Genomic DNA, 17,462 nt, shown 5'->3' on the forward strand with positions numbered 1-17,462 from the left:
CACAAAAAATTAAATTTAAAACTTAAAATGTCAATACTACCCAAAGCAATTTATAGATTAAATGCAATCCTTATCAAAATCTGAATGATATTCTTTACAAAAATAATTTTAAAATCCTAAAATGTATATGGAACAACAAAAGAGCCCAAATAGCCAGAGCTAGAAGCATCACACTACCTAACTTCAAAATGTACTACAAAGCTATGGTAACCAAATCAGTATGGTACTGGCATAAAAACAGACACACAGACCAATGAAACAGAATAGAGAATCCAGACATAAACCCATGCATTTATAGCCAACTAATTTTCAACAAAGGCACCAAGAACATTCATAGGGTGAAAGGATAGTCTTTTCAATACACTGTGCTGGGAAAACTGGATATCCATATATAGAAGAATGAAACTAGAACCATATCTTTCACCATATTAAAAAAAATCAAATCAAGATGGATTAAAAACTTATGTTGAAGACCCAAACTCTGAAATTACTAGAAGAAAACATTGGGAAAATGTTCCAGGACATAGGTCTGGGCAAAGATTTTGACTAAGGCCTCAAAATCACAGGCAGCCAAAGCAAAAATAGACAAATGGGATTATATCAAGCTTAAAAGCTTCTGCACAGAAAACAATAAACAAAATGAAGAGACAACCTATATAATGGCAGAAAATATTTGCAAACTATCCATGTGGCAAGGAATTGATAACCAGAATATATAAAGAGCTCAAACAACTCAGTAGCAAAAAACTGACTAATCCAATTTAAAAGTGGGCAAAAGATCTGAACAGACGTTTCTCAGAGGAAAACATAAAAATGACCAACAGGTATATGAAAATGTTTAACATCACTAATAATCAGAGAAATGCAAATCAAATCACAATGAGATATCTTCTCACTCCAGTTAAAATGACTTCTTCAAAAAGGCAAGCATAAGGGATGCTGGTGATGATGTGGAAAAAAGGAGAACTCTCATACGCTGTTGGTGGGGATGTAAATTAGCATAGCCACTATGGAGAACAGTTTGGCGGTTCCTCAAAAAACGAAAAATAGAACTATCATATGATCCAGCAACTGCACTACTGAGTATACATCCTAAAGAAATGAAATTAATACATTAAAGACACATCTGTACTCCCATATTTACTGCAGCACTATTCACAAGAGCCAAAATATAAAATCAACCTAAGAGCCCATCAATGGATAAACAGATAATGTGACATATATATAGAATGGAATATTATTTGGCCATAAAAAGAATGAAATCCTGTCATTTCCAGCAACATGGATGGAACTGGAGGTCTTTATGTTAAGTGAAATAAGCCAAGCACAGAAGACCAAATATTACATGTTCTCACTCATGTGGGAGCTACAAAAGTAGATCTCATGAAGATCTCTAGAAAGTAGACTGACAGTTACCAGAGGCCAGAAAGGGCAGAGGGAAGGAGCATAAGGAGGTTGATCAACGGATGCAAATATACAATTAGATAGAAATAAGACCTAGTGTTTGATAGATCAGTAGGATGATACTAGTTAACAATAATCAATTGTACATTTCAAAATAGCCAAAAGAGAATAATTTGAATGTTCCTAGCATAAAGATAAGATATTTAGGTAGTGGATATCCCAACTACCTTGATTTGATCTTTACATATTATATGAATGTGTCAAAATATCCTATGTACTCTCAAAATATGTATATCTATTATATATCAATAAAAAATCAAAAATACATAAATAAAAATGTGTACTTTTCATGTTACTTAATTTTTTTACTTCCAACCTATGAAGAAAAGTAACAAACTGTTTAAAAATGTCAAAGTCATGGCAAGTTTTGACATTTTTAAGTGTCAGCAAAAAAAGATAACTTAAAATTATATGCTATGATTGAGTTCAGAAGTTGTTACCCTTGTCTCTGTACCCAGTTTAAGAGGCATGAAACAAAATTCTATTTGTATCTTTTTAAGAGAGGATGATTTTTTTATGGTCCACAGATCAATTTTGATAACCAATATCAGATCAAAATGCATACAGCCCATTTAAAAATACTTTTATATGCATACCATTATGAAATCAAACGATGAAATATTTTAACAGCTTTCAAATGGCAGTTTGTATTTATTTTCTGTCTATCAACCGTAATTAGCATAAAGCACTGTTCAACTATATGCTATCTTAGACCTCAACTGTATTTTCATCACAACATTTTGACTACTGAATCTCTCAGTCACCAAAATAAATAAAATAGCTTTTATTTAAGTTATCATATTAATTCCCAAGCAGGATGTATGATACATATGCCAATAATGTACTGATTTTCAATATGAAGACCAGTATAAAACTCCTTTCTTTCATTTATTCACAAATTTCTATTGATGACCATTTTTCATTCCACGCAGAACAGCTGACCAGTGAAAACATTTTGGAAACACACAAAAGAACAGATATACTGAAAAATAGAGGCAAGATATGGGGATAGAGTTCATAGCATTTGAGTCCATAACTCTAATTGTTTGTAAGGTCTATCTTCATTCTTTTCCTGGGGTTCTGTCAGATACTCTAATATACTTATAATTCTTCCTTCTTTTTTCTTAAGCTTTTTTACTTATCTATTCATTCAGTCTTTCAACAACTATTTAATGAGCACTACTATGTATCAATTACTGTGTGAGGTGCTAGGAATACACTGAGGAAGAAGATACACATGACTGTTGCATAATGAAATTTGTTTAATTTGTTCAATTCTTCCCTTTCTTTTGTAGAGAAAATTTAAATGTCTTAGTGTTGAAAAGCATTGGTTTTAAAATGCCTTTTAAAATGTCAACACTTACAAGTAAAGTTTTTCTGATAATGGAGCCAATGATTTACTTTTTTGATTGCACACACACACACACACAAACTTTAGTTAACTGAAATTGACTAAAATTAAAAAGAATAGCTGTCTAATCTAAAGGAAAAGTCATGCTTCACAGCTAACTTATAAAATGCACTTTGCACATCTTTGTCATCGTTGGGTTTTATTAAAATAATTCTACTAACTTTTGAAATTGATGTTGCTTCTTCAACAGGTTTATTTTTTTCTTTTTGCAAGGATGTATTCTGTGACTACTAGCCCCCTAGTGGATAGCAAACGTCAACAAAAAATTTGCACAAGTTACACATTCATCAGTAAAAACGCATTTTCATTTTTAGCATCTTGCTGCTGAAATATTTGTTGCAAATTTTTAAAATTACCAAATAATAAAATACACAAATATTTATAAATTTACACTATACAATAAATGACAAAACCACTGCAGAAAAAAAATCCAGACTACCTTCTGTAAATTCTATGACAGGACAGTTCAGCCTCTATTTCCTACCCTAATTTATAATCTCCAACAACCTTATAGTCTCCTTTCTGAAATGCCAAAACTGGCCAATACATCAAAAGGCAAATGGCACAGCAATGTCAAATACTTCTACCACCACCACCAAAGATCTTTCTATCAGACTGGCCAATACATCAAAAGGCAAATGGCACAGCAATGTCAAATACTTCTACCACCACCACCAAAGATCTTTCTATCAGACTTCGTTTGAGTAGTGGTACCTTGCATCCTGTCCTTTAAAAAGAAATGTTAGCTGTCTTGTATCTGAAAAGTTAGGGAAAAGATGGATTCTTGCTGATTATATTTCAGTTGAGAACTCTTCACCACACATGCATCCCACACAGTATGAAATCATGGCAGGAGCACTATGTAAGTACAAAATGGAGACCTTCCAAACTCACCCCAGCTTATTTTAATGCAACTCTTAATAAAAATACTTCATATAAAATCCAGGACAAATGTCAATCTATGCAGAATGCCGGGCCAGCATGTGTAAACTGGGACTGTCCTAGGCAAGCTGGCACGTGTTGCAACTCTATTTATAGGTCACTTAAATGAAGGAAAGTTGACAATGGTTCAAGTTTAATTCAGTTGGAAATAGAAAGAGAGATTCTTTTTTTCACCTAAAAATTGAAATATTTAAGTTATGTATTCCAAGAGAACAAACTGACTTCTATGCAGTAAAACCAATTATTATACTATGTTAAACATCCTTTTTAAGGGAGATATTTTGTCTTTCAGAGCTCATATCATATTCTTGAAAATAAAAAAGTCTATTAAGCATTGGCCATATAAGAACAGATCATTATTTGTCTTCAAGTCTATTAATCATCCTTTCAATAAAAGATTAAAATGTTACAGAAAAGACACCAGTCATGTTAAAGACATTTGTTAATTATTACAATTTTCTCTCATTCATCATATGCACCAAGCATTTATTGAATGTGCATAATTCATAGAAAGTGGCACGAAAGACATAGCCATTTTTGTTGCCTTTTTGTTTTACCTGTATTCTAAAAAGTATAAGAAGAAATATCTAGGAATAAAGGTTATGAGATCATTTGCTTCCAGGTTATTAGATTCTTTTTTCCCCTAAGAAAAACATTGGTGATTTATTTTTTCTAGTTCCTTAGCTCTATAGTTTAACCTTTTTCTTAACCACACTTTTTTTCCTTTTACAAATTATTTCCCTTTACAACATTTTATCTTATTTCTCTCATGGTTATGCTATTTTTTCTTACCACATAGCACAGATGACCACTTCGAATAAGAGTCGTGACAATCATGGTCATGATTTCATGAAAGCAGATTACCCAGATAGTCCTTAAACCATATGTAATGCACACTTAGTAAATTCTAAATACAGTTGATTGGTGTTAGGTACACTATCAGCATTCTATAAATATAAGCATCTGAATCTACTGAAAAGATCCATTATCGAAACACTGATTATAAAGAAAATTTCATTAATTTAGACTCGATTTCACGATAAGTCTTAAATATTTACTACTAATAAAATTTCAATGAAACCAGTGATTTTAAAATGTAGCAATTATGCACATAATTCTCCTTTAATTTTTTACTAAATATAATTTACATGCAGTTAAAAGTACACATATCTTAAATGTTACTACTATAATAGCCATTGACAAATACATCACCCAGTAATCCATATCCCTATGGAAGATACAGGTTTCCATCACCCCAGAAAGTTCCCTCAAGGAAAACATCATTATGATTTCTTTTCTATAGATTTGTTTTATCTCTTCTTGACCTTCATATAAATGGAATCATATCATATGTACTCTTTTGTGTCTAGCTTCTTCCATTCATCACAATGATTTTGAGATTTATCCATGTTTCTGTGCATGTAAATAGTTCCCTCACTTCATGGATAAATAATACACTTATTTGAATATACTTGCATATACCACAGTTTGTTTATTCATTCTCCTGTTGATGGACATATGGGAAGTTTCCATTTTGGAAATTCTATGAATGAGACTGCTATAAACATTATCATACAAGTATTTTGTAGATATATTACTTCATCTCTCTTAATTAAATACCTAGGAGTAGAACTGCTGGGTCATTGGGAAAGTGTATATTTAATTTTATAAGAAACTGTCAAATACTTTTCTAATGTTTAGACCATTTTATTATTTATTTATTTATTTATTTATTTATTTATTTATTTATTGAGACAGCGTCTCACTCAGTCACCCAGGCTGGAGTGCAGTGGTGCAATCTCAGCTCACTGCAACCTCTGCCTCCCGGGTTCAAGCAATTCTCGTGCCTCAACCTCCTGAGTAGCTGGGATTACAGGCATGTGCCACCGCACCCAGCTAATTTTTGTATTTGTAGCAGAGACGGGGTTTCACCATATTGGCCAAGCTGGTCTCAAACTCTTCACCTCAAATGATCTGCCTGCCTCAGCCTCCCATGTTTATACCATTTTAATTGTTTTATACTTTCACTAGCAAGATGTTAGCAGTCAAATTCCTCTTAATTCTCACAAAAGGTAAGTGTTGTCAGAATTTTTGTTGTTTTAAATCGTAGCATTCCTAGTGGATATATCAAAGTATCTCCTTATAGTTTTTTGGGGTTTTTGGTTTTTGTTTTTTGTTTTTAGATGTAGTTTCCCTCTTGTCGCCCAGGCTGGAGTGCAATGGCGCCATCTTGGCTCACCGCACCACCACCTCCCGGATTCAAGTGATTCTCCTGCCTCAGCCTTCCTGAGTATAGCTGGGATTACAGGTATACACCACCACACCCAACTAACTTTGTATTTTTAGTAGAGATGGGGTCTCTCCATGTTGGTCAGGCTGGTCTTGAACTTCCAACCTCAGATGATCCACCCGCCTGTGCCTTCCAAAGTGCTGGGATTAGAGGCGTGAGCCACCGCTCCCAGCACTTTATAGTCTTGATTTGTATTTCTCAAATAACGAAACACATAGGACACTTCTTGTACTTACTAGCAATGCATTTTCTTTTTTTTATAAACAGCCTATTCCAACTTCTTATACTTTAGGGTTAAGTTAATGAATTTTAAGAGTGCTTTATATACCTTTTTAAGCAATATGCATTTTAAGCAATAAGCAAGTATTTTCTCTTGAAATTTCTTGAAATACAATGTGGTTATACAGTTTCTTAATAGTGTCTCAATGAATAAAAGTTTTTATTTTGATGAAGTCTAATTTGTTGTGGATTTTTTTTTCATTTTATAGAATTAGTGCTTTCTGTGTCTTGTCTAAGAAATTATTGACTACTCTAAAATCTGGAAGAAGTTCTCCTCTAATTCCTCCTACAAGCTTTACAGTTATAGCCAAAACCAAGATCAAATAATATTATCCAATATTTTCTTCCAGAAGTTTTATACTTTTAGGTTTTACATGTATCTCTATGATCCACTTTCAGTTAATTTTATACAGTAAAAAGAACTAGGCTTCAAACTTTTTTGGATATGGATATTCAGTTATTCCAGCACCATTTGTTGAAAACACTATCCTTTCTCTACTGAACTGCTTTTGCCTCTCTGTCAAAAATTACTTGTCTATCCATGAATGGCTTTATATATAGACTCTCCATTCTGTTTCACTGATCTATTTGTCTTTATGCCAATGCCACAATGTTTTGATTACTGTAGACTTATAATGTATTCAAATCAGGTAGTGTTAGGCCTCTAACTTCGTTCTTCATAAAAGCTGTTTTGGTTATTTCAAACATTTCTATTTTAAGTTTAGAATCTATCTATATATATAGATCAAATTGGGGAGAAATGACATCTTAACAATACTGAGTTGTATGATCCGTGAACACAGTTTATCTTTCCATTTATGCGGACTTTATTTCTTTCATCAGTGTTTCAGTGTTTTCAACATACAAACCTTGTGCATATTTTGTTAGATTTATATCTAAGTACTTCATTTTTTGGTGCTAGTATAAATTTATTTTGTATTTTTAATGGTCTTAAAATTTTTTTAATTTCTATTTATAAGTGTTTCCTTGCTACTATTTAGAAATATAAATGGTTATCAGATATTGACTATATTCTACAGCCTTACTAAACTCACCAGTTCTAGTAACAATTTTATAGATCCCTTTAATGTTCTCTATAAATATTCATGTTCTCTGTGAATAAAGTGTTAGTTCTTTCTTTTCAATCTAGATGCCTTTTATTTTATTTTATTATGCCTATTGTGTAAGAGTAAATCCAGGCACTATTATTCCATCTGTACTGGAAGCTGAAGTGTTAAGTACGTATTTGAATATTATTTTTATTTTTAAATAATCAATGTCACAGAGATATGTGGAAAGTCATAAGTATTAGATAACAAGGAAATGGTGATTACCAAACTGCTAAATATTCATCATGCTGAACCTACCTTAAAACTTTAAAGTTTAGATCCAAGATAATTGTTTTATATTTTTATTACCCTTGGTATTTTCATTAAGAGTCATCATTCAAGCAGTAAAATGTAGAAACAAATACTACACTGAAATTCAATAAATATCTGTTGAATGAATGAATTATAACAATGAATTATAGTATGAATGAAGACAATCCTGCATTAATTTGTCATACAACTACCAGTTATAGGAGGAAAAAAATAGCGACAGAGAATGCCTTCAAGTTTATCTCATGGCAGAGGAGCTTAAAATACAACACAATACAGAATTTTGGAACTGGAAGTCTTCTCAGGATTTAGACTGTCTTTTCCCATTCCAGAGATGAGAAGAAGGAGACACCGAGAAAAAAATAAACATCTAGAAATGATGACACTATGGGCCGAGGTTTTCTGACTTCTAGTTCTTTCTCATCTACCATACAAACTATCCATATTTCTTACTTTTTAACTTCTCTAAATGTTGTAGAAACTGCTACATATTAAATAAATAGTAAAATTTTGCAAATAAAAAAACTTTCCTATATTTCACTTATTTTCAACTACGAAAATTATGAAGCATCCAACTATTAAATAATTTCAAATGTAAGAAATATCAACTAAATGTTTTTAAACAGTTTTACTTTAATTTTCACTAATTTTATTTTCCTAACCAGAAAAAAAATCCAGTTTTAAAATGTATTTCACAAGTTATTTTGAAATAAAAACATACTTGAAACTCAAAAATATTTTGCATCTAAGTTGATAAAGAATTGCAATTTTATGAGTATATGTTAAGTAAGTATTCGCCTACTCAACGCTAAGGTCTGGGGCCAACTTGATATTCATTCATTCAATAAATACTAATGACCTATCTGTAAAACACTATACGAAAACCTGTGAGAGAAATAACAAGTCATTTAAAAAGGTCAAAACTACTGCATCACGTTACAGATCAAAGCTCCTTAAAAGAGTAACATACTTTTCTGTCTCAAATATAGTTACAAGTCCATAGAGATTTAAATTAAGTTGAACTGAAGTTTCTCTTTCTGAAGCCACTGGTTTCTGAATGGTATTGAAAAAACAAATTACTAATGCTTTAAACTGAAATTATATTCCTAGCAATACCTCCACTTCCCTGTCCAATTCAAATACTGCAAGAAAACCCACTCTGGTAAGAAAGAAGAAAGAGAGACAGAGAGAGAAGGATGGAAGCTGGGAAGCAGGGCGGGAGATAAAGTAACAAAAAAAAATAGGTTTAATTGAAAAAATTTAAATGGTGACAAAAGAAAATGGGCAAAGGGAGAAATTTCTACAACACTAACAGAACTGCTCTCTAGGGCAGGGACTGGCACACTTTTTCTGTAAAAGATCAGAGAGCAAATATTTGCAGTTTTTGTTTTTGTTTTTTTTTTTGGAGACAGGGTTTCACGCTTGTTGCCCGGACTGGAGTGCAATGGCACGATCTTGGCTCACTGCAACCTCCAGCTTCCAGGTTCAAGCGATTGTACCACCTCAGCCTCCCAAGTAGCTGGGATTATAGGCATACACCACCACATCCAGCTAATTTTTGTATTTTTAGTAAACATGGGGTTTCAAGATGTTGGCCAGGCTGGTCTTAAACCCCTGACTTCAGGTGATCCATCCTCCTCGGCCTCCCAAAGTGCTGGGATTACAGGCATGAGCCACTGCACCCGTCCTATATTTGCAGTTTTGAGGCCCATATGGTCTTTCACAACAGCTCAACTATGGAACTGTAGCTGAGAGCAGCCGTAGACAATAAGTAAATGAACAGGAGTGGCTGTGTTCCAAAAGAACTTTGTTTACAAAAACCAAGTGGCAAGTCAAATTTGGCCCAGGTTCATAGTTTGCTGACCCCTTGCTGTAGGGGAAAAAATTCAAAGGACTCAATACTGGCTACAGATAAATGTCTAATTAACTACTGTATAATCTGCATTTTAAAACAAAAGAAATACTCTTTAAAGTGTTTCCCAAATAAACATTTATGTAAGTTATAATGAGTTCTATTTTCTAGGCATAACTACCAAATCTGATATTAAACTCTAACTTCTTTCCTGACTAAAAGTAATTTTTGTGAACAAAAGGAGCTATTGGTTGAGCATTTATAAGGTTTGGAAAGAAGATATACAGTATGCTTTGAGTCATTTAGCATGAATTTATTAGCAGTAGTAGCCAAAGCACCAGGCAAAAGAGAAAAGACTAAAAGGAACTACAACCTGTTGGCTCCCCACAATAGGTCAATTTCAATTGTTTATTCAGGCCAGTATTTGTGAGTGAAAGAGGCAATAAGGAATATAAGATTCTTATTTGTTCTCATTACCACCTTCTTCTAAGATTACAGATAGGCAACCGGGCGCAGTGGCTCACACCTGTAATCCCAACACTTTGGGAGGCCTAGGTGGGTGGATCATCTGAGGTCAGGAGTATGAGACCAGCCTGGCCAACATGGTGAAACCCCGTCTCTACTAAAAACACAAAAAAATTAGCCAGGCATGGTGGTGGGTGCCTGTAATCCCAGCTACTTGGGAAGTTGAGGCAGGAGAATCGCTTGAACCCAGGAGGTGGAGGTTGCAGTGAGCTGAGATCATGCCACTGCACTCCAGCCTGAGCAACAAAAAGACTTCTGTCTCAAAACAAAACAAAACAAAAAACATAAAGATTACAGATAGGCTTTACCTTGTCTATAATGATGAATTAATTACTCATAAATTTACTGAATTTATTTTTAACATGCATAACTTCCTGATGAAATGCATTCCAAAACTTAATATTCTATTATATGACCCAGTGCTTTAGTATTTCGTTTTATTCTTCCTAAACCTGCCTCTCTAAGCTCCACAAAAAGCTATCTCATGTGGTTAATTTTTAAACAAATGGAGTCTATATTCCTATTTTCCATTTTTTTTTAGTCTGATCTTATCGATGTGTTACTCAAGAAATCTTATTTCTGACTGGATTCAGACATAGAAGTAGAAGCTCCCAGAGAGGAAAGTCTGAATTTCTTGGCAATTTGTTCCTGGCGCTTCTGTTTACCCTCCTTCATTCTCTTGGCCGCAAGTTAAGCATATTCTGCAGCCTCTTCCTAATTTTTCTTAGTATGCTGCTTCTCAGGCAATATGCCGCCATTTGTGCTGCAGGACATGTGGAGTAACAAGACGCTGAATCTTGGGTGCTTTGGTCCTAGGTTTCTTACCTTCTTTGTTTAAAGGCTTTCTTACAACATACTGGCGGACATCATCTTCTTTAGAGAGACTGAAAAGTTTGAGGATTCTGCTAGCTTTTTTGGGCCCCAGGCGACGAGGCACCATAGTATCAGTCAATCCAGGAATATACTTCTCTCCTTTTTTAACAATAACCAAGTTAGAATGCTCCAATTGGCATCCACAATGCAACCACAAACTGATTTTCTCTTTCTTTCTCCAGTTCTTCTTAGTCTGTAACAGGAATGCCCCTTACTCATTAGCAGGTGGACACGGCCATGAATCAAGATACCCCGCTTCATGGGGAATCATTGTTTGTCGTTACCACCACTGATTAGGACCACATAACCCTTCCATTCTTCAACCAGAGCATCAGCAGCAACTTCCGTGGCCATATGCTTCTCATAAAAAGTGCAGTTTGTGTTTATTGTCCACTTCAATGAGTTTCTGGCAGCCAGTGGCTGGGAAGGAGATGTCCAGTTTCATCTTGAAGCAGGCGAATGCCTCCGAGGTGCCATGAAAAAGAGCTCATTATCCATTTTATTTAGTTATTCATTCACTCATTTTAAAAAAATCCTATCTCCATTGGTTATCTATTTTTTCATATACCTTGACCATTATAACTGCCATTTGGGGAACTTTCTTGATCTCTGAAGTCATTGTGTAGCAGATACTACCAGCAACCCAACCATATTGCCTCATCATTCACCATTCCCTACATAGCAATATTGGCTTACTATAAGTGTCTGTTACATGCTGCCTGAGCGCTTTCTCTGGCCAGTGAGTTTCAGAGAGTTAACAATTCCCATGATCAGCCCTGGACCAACAACAAAGGAGAGTTGATAAATAAATACTCCAACTTTCTTGTCCTCTATATAGGATAACTCTGAGGTCTTTCTACCCAGTCTCCCAGAAGAAGTCTCCACAAGATTAAGATGACTGTTTTCCCCAAAGATAGGATTATATATACTGTTCCCTTTTACCACTTTGTAAAAGAAGTGATGCAGTCATTGTTTTCTTTTTCTCTTAAGATCCAGCAACGTATTGGAGTGGTGACTTTAGGCACCATCTAAAATGACCTCCAGTGGTCTTACTTGTTAGAACTGATACCTGAGAACCCACCATACTATATATACAATTTGTTTCTGCAGAAATGCATGACTTTGTACTTATTCAACACAGAAATAAATGTACCTGCTACTTCTGGGCAACAGAAATAGTATAAACCAAATTTAAATTTATCTTTATTCAAACAGAAAAATAAGGTATAGAAAAATAGGCCGAGCACGGTGGCTCACACCTGTAATCTCAGGACTTTGGGAGGCTGAGGTGGGCAGATCACGAGGTCATGAGATTGAGACCATCCTGGCCAACATGGTGAAACCCTGCCTCTATTAAAGTACAAAAAATTAGCCAAGCATGGTGGTGCACACCTGTAGTCCCAGCTACTTGGGAGGCTGAGGCAGGGGAATCACCTGAACCTAGGAGGCAGAGATTGCAGTGAGCCAAGATCGTGCCACCGCACTCCAGCCTGACAACAGCGTAAGACTCCGTCTCAAGAAAATAAATAAATAAATAAATAAATAAGGAAGAAAAAGAATCTTCCCATCAAAATCCTTTATTCTCCTTCCAAAGGTAGGAAATATAAGAGCCCTATGTACTATTTTAAGTATCACACTTTGAACACGGAGAAGCCCATAGAACTGAGCCAAAATAGTTACAACAGAGTTAGCACATGGATATATCAAACTCATGAAATCCTTCACTATAAACCTGACGTTGGGTCTGCATATACTTGCTTGAAAAACCACATCATCCTTCAGCCCAGGATAGAACCTTTGGAGATATTGTTAACCTTCCCCATTATCTTAACTCCCACTTCCAACTAGTCCCATCAATCCAACCTCTATAAAGTGTCTTATAGCCATCTCTTCTTCATTCCCATTAGTCCAATGCCAGTCTCTCTTTCCTATGACAAAAACTTCTAAGTTCCCTGTTTTATTTCACTTCTTTATTCTGGGAAATCTATCTGATAACCTAACACTCCCACATCCCATCTAAGATAGTTCAAACCTATGATAGGTCAAGTCCTGAACATCACATACAGTATTTATGTAAAACATACGAATGTTTACATTACTTAGACAACTCACCGTTGCCTAAACATTTCATGTATTGTTATCTCTGTTTGGAATGAAGACTAAAAGTAAAAACATTTGCCTAAAGATTAAACAAAATGTTTACCTGTCTGAAGCTATGTCACTGGCAATGTGATGCTTCACGCCTGACCCATTTTTAATAGAATCCTGTCTTGTGAGCCCATGAGATCGACTTTTCTCCACTGCAGGTACAGATAAGTCACCTGAGGGTCCTTGGAACTGGGTCTGCTCATGTAGTTTTGGTTTCTTCTCCTGAGGTGCCTCCTCATTTCTTAGCCCTCGAAGAACCTTTTGATCAGGTTGCTGTGGTGTATTAGTTCCACTATTATAAAACCACGCTCCTGATTTAGTGAGGATTTCTTGTTGTTTTCGGCACAAATTACATACCCACATAACCTGCACATGAAGACATAGGGGGAAAAAATTAGTGTTCCCAAAAGTTAAAAACAAAGAAAAAGAGACAAAAATTCAAGCAAACAAAACATTATATGGTTATCCTTCTGAAGTTAAAACATAATCCCAATTAACTGCTACTGTAAATTAAATAATACATACTTTCTTTTAATTTTTTTTGAATAATTCTAATGAAATAGACAACATTTATTGACCACAAAGATAGCAAACTAGAGTCCCAAATTGCTGATTGTTCATTTGTACTATTTAATTCGTTTTATTTAAATTAGAGGCATTGTGTAACACACAGAAAATAGATTTTGAAGCTAGACAGTTGGGTTTAAATACCAACTCCAAAATTAGAAACTTTGCAACTTTCAACAAGGAACTGAATCTTCGTATCTATAAAACTTAGTTTCCTTAATGATAAAATAGGGAAATAAAGACGATAATTTCCCTGTATTTTGAGGTTGAATATTAGAAATAATTTATTTAAAATATCTGCAATATTACTTATTATAAAGAAAACTAGCTGTTAATATTATGTTAACATTCTATCAGCAATTATATTATTCTTAAGGGGGTTTTTATTTTTTTCAAGTAGCACCTAATGGCTAAAATAAAGCTACAAGCTGTGTTGATCCTCTATTTAAAAAAACCTATTAATTGCTAATAATTTATAGTAATGCACTTGATGTTTTTACTGTGGCAAAAGACACAAAATAAAATTTGTATTTTATTTTTAATTGTACACACCTCAGTAGCAATAAGTATATTCACATTGTGAAACAGATCTTCAAAACTTTTCTTGCAAAACTGAAACTCTACACCCCATTAAACAGCAACAGCCCTTTTCCTCTCCCAGCACAACTATTCTATACTCAATTTTTCAACAGATATATTTTTCAGATTCCAGAAATCTAAACATATTGTAATTAATATCTCTGTGGCCAGAAAACCCTTCACCATTTTCCGAAAAATCCTTTTCAATTAATCATTTAAAAAGTCATATTATCATAAAATAAGCATTCATAATTCAAGTGTATGAGTGCTAATGTTTTACGTCAAATACTTACTCTTACACAGCTCTCCAGGTTGCTAAACATTTTCTCACATGAAATAAATTACAACAGTATAGATAATCACAGTAAAAGGTTCAACATGGTATTTTCAACTGACACAAAAATGTTTCTGTAAAATACCACGTAGATTTTTTACCTTATTGTCCATTATTCCAGTTCATAGTTTGTGCAGATCTTATCACACAACATTGTACTTGCTCATTTTTATTATTTTTTTCTTTCATTGAATTGTATATACATTTCTTTTCTCCCCAATTAAATTTGAAGCTTATTGAAGGCAGGAACTACATCTTCTACTAACGTAATAAAACTTTATAAATTATAGAATGGTAAGATATAATAAATGTTTGCTAAGTTTAAGTTTTTTAAAATTCTTCTGGGGGAAATAGGGTAATAATATATTTGATATTATTAGGCCAAGATGTATGTTCATTAATTTCCTAAAGAATTAGTCATAAATAATATCAATATATGTATGTATTTTATTTTTATAAGTATTTTGATGTGAAAACACCATTATTTCACTGAAATTAAAAAGAATATGCCTCACAGTTCAAATTTCTTTTGCTATAATTGATTTGAATAGACATGAAATATATCTAACCCATCAACAGTCTCAAAATCAAATTTGAGTCAGCATCTCAGTCTTTTGATGCCATCTTGTGACAAATGCAAGTACTGCAGATCTCTTTTAAAAAGTCACGCTAAACAGATCCACAAAATAATGCAAAAATAAATGAAGTTTGAATTTCAACTTTTCTATTTTAAACAAGTTGTTATTTATGCTTCAGTGATAATCTATGCTAGATTATTATAAGATATAAATTTATCTGAATTAGGTCACACTCAAAGTACTGAAAAAGAGCATCCTTTCGTGCCTGATAATCAACAAATGAAACAGAAATGAGAGCTTGTGAGACAGACAATTATCCAATCACTATCATCTGCAGAAACAGCATTTTGCTGCTTTGTAGCAGTTGAAAAATAAAATTTTTCACAAGGTAAGCAGGTTACTTAATGTATTTTAGAGCAGAGCTTCTCAAAGAATATCCCGGAGAGAACAGCATCAGTATCACCAGAAGTGCAAATTTCCAGGTCCCACCCCAGACTTACTGAATAGGAAACTCTGGGGCAGTTCCCAGTAATATTTTACCCCAAATCCTCCAGGTAATTCTGTTTGCTAACATTTGAGATCCACCAATCTATGGCAGAGATTCCTAGTTCAATATGTTAAATGGGTTACAAGTATGCTCCTCAGACTGGCTAAGACCAAAGGAGTTCATATTCAGCCTTGTCAGTTTACCTTAGTGTGAACTGCTGACTGTACAAATAGTATTGTTTCTGTGGAGCCCAAAATGAGAAAAAGAATTGGAAACACTATCAGCTTAATCTTCCTCATCTGCTAATATCCAGTGAATATTAATATAACACAGATGGTATAAGGTATGAAGGATGTCTGATTCCTATTAAAGACTCTCCATGTGTTAATATCCTTCTCACATTGCCTGGGCTATGCACACTGCTTGCTCCTTTTCTGACTAGATCATTTGTTCCCTCCTAAATCACTAGCTCCTATATCCTTCCCTTCCTCCTTTCCTCCCTCCTTTATTCTATATTCCTCCCTCCCTTATCCTATATCCCTGCCTTCCTCCCTTCCTTCTCTCCTTCCTCCCTCCCTTCCTTTCTTCCTTCTTCTTCTTTTCTTTTCTTTCTTGAAACAGGGTCTTACTTTGTCACCCAGGCTGGAGTTCAATGGCACAGTCTCAGTTCACTATAGCCTCAACCTGCCAAGCTAAAATGATCCTCCTGCCTCAGTCCCTCAAGTAGCTGGGAGTACGGGTGTCGCCACCACGCCAGCTAACTTTTGTATTTTTTGTAGAGATGGGGTTTCACTATGTTGCCCAGGCTGGTCTTGAATGCCTGAGCTCAAGCAATCTGCCCGCTTCAGCCTTCCAAAGTGCTAGGATTATAGGTGTGAGCCATCACGCCTCCTAGTATTTTCTTATTCATGTATTGACACCTTGGGTACCTTTCTTTTCTTCTTCTACCATCTCCTCCTTCTCTTGGATTAATAGTTTATTAATTCTTTAAGCTCAGGAATTCCAAATCTACCCACATCAAGTACTGTCATGTGCTGCATAACAATAGTTCAGTCAACAAAAGACCACATATAGAAGGGTGGTTCCCTAATATTATAATACTGTATTTTTACCATGCCTTTTCTATATTTAAATATGTTCAGATACATAAACACTTTTCATTATGTTACTACTGCCTACAATATTCAATACAGTAACATGTTGTACAGGTTTGTAGCCTTGGAGCAACAGACAATATCATCTAGCCTAGGTGTGTAGAAGGCTAGACCATCTAGATTTAAGTACACTCCATGATGTTCGCGTGACAAAATTGCCTAATGATGCACTTCTTGGACTGTATCCCCATCATTACCAATATGATTGTAGTACAGAAAAACTGACACTTTCACTTGTAGCCCTTTACACAGATAGCAGCTTAGCTTATAAATTGGTGACAATATTGAACTACTTCTCACAAACACCAATACCTCTCACAAATACATATATGCTGTAAAATGATTTTTCATTAATTGGCTATGAAATGATTAATGGCTATTAAAGATAAACTCTGCGTCCATGGAACAAAATTTATAGAATTTGGCAACAAAGTCACAGGCCTTTTGCTAATAGAACACTTTAACCAATTACATTAACCACATACGGAATGCTGTCTAAAATATCTCAGAAATACACATGCGTATAAATCTCCCTGGTTAGAGACTATTAACCAATTCTCATAATTACCAAAAACATCTAGAACCTGAGAATACAAAACA

The 17,462-nt window shown here is 34.4% G+C and overlaps 1 protein-coding gene and 1 pseudogene across 40 annotated transcripts in view; both read right to left on the minus strand.

Moving 5' to 3' along the window:
* Positions 1-17,462, minus strand: part of RIMS2 (regulating synaptic membrane exocytosis 2) — a 752,308-nt gene that overhangs the window by 477,559 nt on the left and 257,287 nt on the right. For all 40 annotated transcript variants that reach the window (XM_050800643.1, XM_050800641.1, XM_050800657.1 and 37 more), the window contains one exon: positions 13,219-13,529. In XM_050800643.1, coding sequence (XP_050656600.1) covers positions 13,219-13,529 — 311 coding nt within the window. The remainder of the gene's footprint in view (positions 1-13,218; positions 13,530-17,462) is intronic.
* LOC126960892 (40S ribosomal protein S6-like) lies at positions 8,446-13,206 on the minus strand (annotated as a pseudogene).

Source organism: Macaca thibetana, chromosome 8 (genome assembly GCF_024542745.1).
Source record: "Macaca thibetana thibetana isolate TM-01 chromosome 8, ASM2454274v1, whole genome shotgun sequence".
NCBI lineage: Eukaryota > Metazoa > Chordata > Mammalia > Primates > Cercopithecidae > Macaca > Macaca thibetana.